This window comes from Malurus melanocephalus, unplaced genomic scaffold (genome assembly GCF_030028575.1).
Source record: "Malurus melanocephalus ecotype Western Australia unplaced genomic scaffold, MMel_1.1 scaffold_1883, whole genome shotgun sequence".
NCBI classification, from domain to species: Eukaryota; Metazoa; Chordata; class Aves; order Passeriformes; family Maluridae; genus Malurus; species Malurus melanocephalus.
The window spans coordinates 1-3041 of record NW_026625115.1 but is presented as its reverse complement, the minus strand read 5'-3'; the positions used below and the strand labels follow the sequence as shown (position 1 = coordinate 3041).

Below are 3041 nucleotides of genomic sequence, written 5' to 3'. Positions count from 1 at the left end.
CGCCTCCGTCATCCTGTTCGGGAGCAACAACGACAGCAGCATCTCGGGGGTCTGGGTCATGAGGGGGCAGGAGCTGGCCTTCACGGTGAGAAATCCCAGAAAATCCCAAAAAAATATAAATTATCCCAAAAAAATGGGGGTCTGGATCTTTCACAGTGAAAAAATATCAAAAATCCCGAAAAAATCGCACAAAAATCACACAAAAACAGCCCAAAAATCCATGGTGTGGGTCATGAGGGGGCAGGAGCTGGCCTTCACGGTGAGAAATCCCAAAAAAAATCATAAAAAAATCACCAATTTATCCCAAAAATCACAAAAATTTGGGGTCTGAAAATCCCACTGTGAGAAAACACAAAAAATCCCGAAAAAATCGCACAAAAATCACACAAAATATCCCCAAAAATCCATGGTGTGGGTGATGAGGGGGCAGGAGCTGCATTCACGGTAAGAAATCCTAAAAAAATATAAATTATCCCAAAAAAATATAAATTATCCTCAAAAAAATCACATCTGGATCTTGTACAGTGAGAAAATACCAAAAATCCCACGAAAATCGCACAAAAACAGCCCAAAAATCCATGGTGTGGGTCATGAGGGGGCAGGAGCTGCATTCACGGTGAGAAATCACAAAAAAAAATCACCAATTTATCCCAAAAATCACAAAAATTTGGGGTCTGAAAATCCCACTGTGAGAAAACACAAAAAATCCAAAAAAAATCCCATGAAAATGGCCCAAAGTACCCCAAAAATCCATGGTCTGGGTCATGAGGGGGCAGGAGCTGGCCTTCACGGTGAGAAATCACAAAAAAATATAAATTATCCCAAAAAAAATCAAAAAATGGGGTGTCTGGGACACCCAAATACCAAAAATCCCGCGAAAATTGCACAAAAATTGGACAAAAATCCCATAAAAATGGCCCAAAATATCCCCAAAAATCCATGGTCTGGGTCATGAGGGGGCAGGAGCTGGCCTTCACGGTGAGAAATCCCAAAAAATCCCAAAAAAATACAAATTATCCCAAAAAAAATCCAAAAATGGGGTGTCTGGGACACCCAAATACCAAAAATCCCGCGAAAAACACACAAAAAGGGCCCAAAATATCCCCAAAAATCCATGGTCGGGGTCATGAGGGGGCAGGAGCTGCTTTCACGGTGAGAAATCCCAAAATATCCCAAAAAAACACAAATTATCCCCAAAAAATGGGGGTCTGGATCTTGTACAGTGAGAAAATCACGGAAATCACACAAAAATCCCACAAAAATGGCCCAAAATATCCCCAAAAATCCATGGTGTGGGTCATGAGGGGGCAGGAGCTGCATTCACGGTGAGAAATCACAAAAAAAATATAAATTATCCAAAAAAAATCCCAAAAATCAGGAGTCTGGGTCTTCTACAGTGAAAAAAATATAAAAAAATCCCCAAAAAATCGCAAAAAATCGCACAAAAATAGCCCAAAATATCCCCAAAAATCCATGGTGTGGGTGATGAGGGGGCAGGAGCTGCATTCACGGTGAGAAATCCCAAAATATCCCAAAAAAACAAAGATTATCCCAAAAAATCAAAAATTATCCAAAAAATCCAGGGATTGGGATCTTCTACAGTGAGAAAATCACGGCAATCCCATAAAAATAACCCAAAGTGTCCCCAAAAACACTTTAAAAAACCCCTAAAAGCCACATAAAACCCCGTAAAAACCCCGAATTTTTTTAATTACAAATTTTTTTATAATTAATTTTATTTTGTATTTTCCCAGCTGTGTCCTGACTGGCAGGTGGATTACGAGTCGTACACCTCCTAAAAACCCCCAAAAAAACCCCAAAAAAACCACACAAAACCCCGTAAAAACCCGAATTTTTTTAATTATAAATTTTTTAATAATAAAATTAATTTTATTTTATATTTCCCAGCTGTGTCCAGACTGGCAGGTGGATTACGAGTCGTACACCTCCCAAAAACCCCCAAAAAAACCCTAAAAAAAGCCCTAAAATCCCCATAAAAACCCCGAATTTTTTTAATTATAAATTTTTTAATAATAAAATTAATTTTATTTTGTATTTTTGCAGCTGTGTCCCGACTGGCAGGTGGATTACGAGTCGTACACAACCCAAAAACCCCTTAAAAAAATCAAATAAAACCCCAAAAACCCCATAAAAACCCCGATTTTTTATGATAATTTTTTTATTACAATTTTTTTATAATAAATTAATTTTTTTTTTATTTTTATTTTTATTTTTTGCAGCTGTGTCCCGACTGGCAGGTGGATTACGAGTCGTACTCGTGGCGCAAGTTGGACCCCGGCAGCTCCGAGTGTCGCTCGCTGGTGACGGAATATTTCCTGTGGGAGGGGGAATTCAGACACGTGGGGAAAGCCTTCAACCAGGGCAAGATCTTCAAATGAGCCCAAAAACACCCGAAAATGGCCCAAAAACACCGGGAATGGCCCCAAAAACACCGGGAACGGCCCCAAAAACACCGGGAATGGCCCCAAAAACACCTGGAACAGCCCCAAATCCGCCTGAAACTGCCCCAGAACACCCAAAAACCTTCAGAATGGCCCCAAAAACACCCAAAATCTGCCTGGAACAGCCCCAAAACTGCCCGAAACGGCCCCAAAAAACACCCGAAACCACCTGGAATGGCCCCAAAAACAACCCAGGACACCCAAAAACACCCGAAACTGCCTGGAACAGCCCCAAAACGGCTCTAAATGGCCCCAAAAATACCCAAAATCCACCTGGAACAGCCCCAAAAACACCCGAAACGGCCCCAAAAACACCGGGAATGGCCCCAAAAACATCCGGAACCGCCTGGAACAGCCCCAGAACACCCAAAAACCTTCAGAATGGCCCCAAAAATACCCAAAATCTGCCTGGAACAGCCCCAAAAACAGCCCAGAACACCCAAAAACACCCCAAACAGCCTGAAATGGCCCCAAAAACAACCAGAACGGCCCCAAAAATACCCAAAACCACCCGGAACAGCCCCAAAACTGCTCTAAATGGCCCCAAAAACACCTGCAACACCCAAAAGCGCCCCAAAA

General features: G+C 41.8%; 1 protein-coding gene across 1 annotated transcript in view; it reads left to right on the top strand.

The window, feature by feature from the left end:
* The window catches only part of EEF1G (eukaryotic translation elongation factor 1 gamma), a gene marked incomplete at its 5' end in the record, with an annotated part of 10359 nt that extends 7709 nt beyond the window's left edge, over nucleotides 1-2650 (top strand). Inside the window, 2 exon segments of the mRNA XM_057388388.1 lie at nucleotides 1-85; nucleotides 2241-2650. The exon segment at nucleotides 1-85 is cut by the window's left edge and continues 5 nt beyond it. Coding sequence (XP_057244371.1) covers nucleotides 1-85; nucleotides 2241-2399 — 244 coding nt within the window.
* Between the last annotated feature and the right edge of the window lie 391 nt (nucleotides 2651-3041).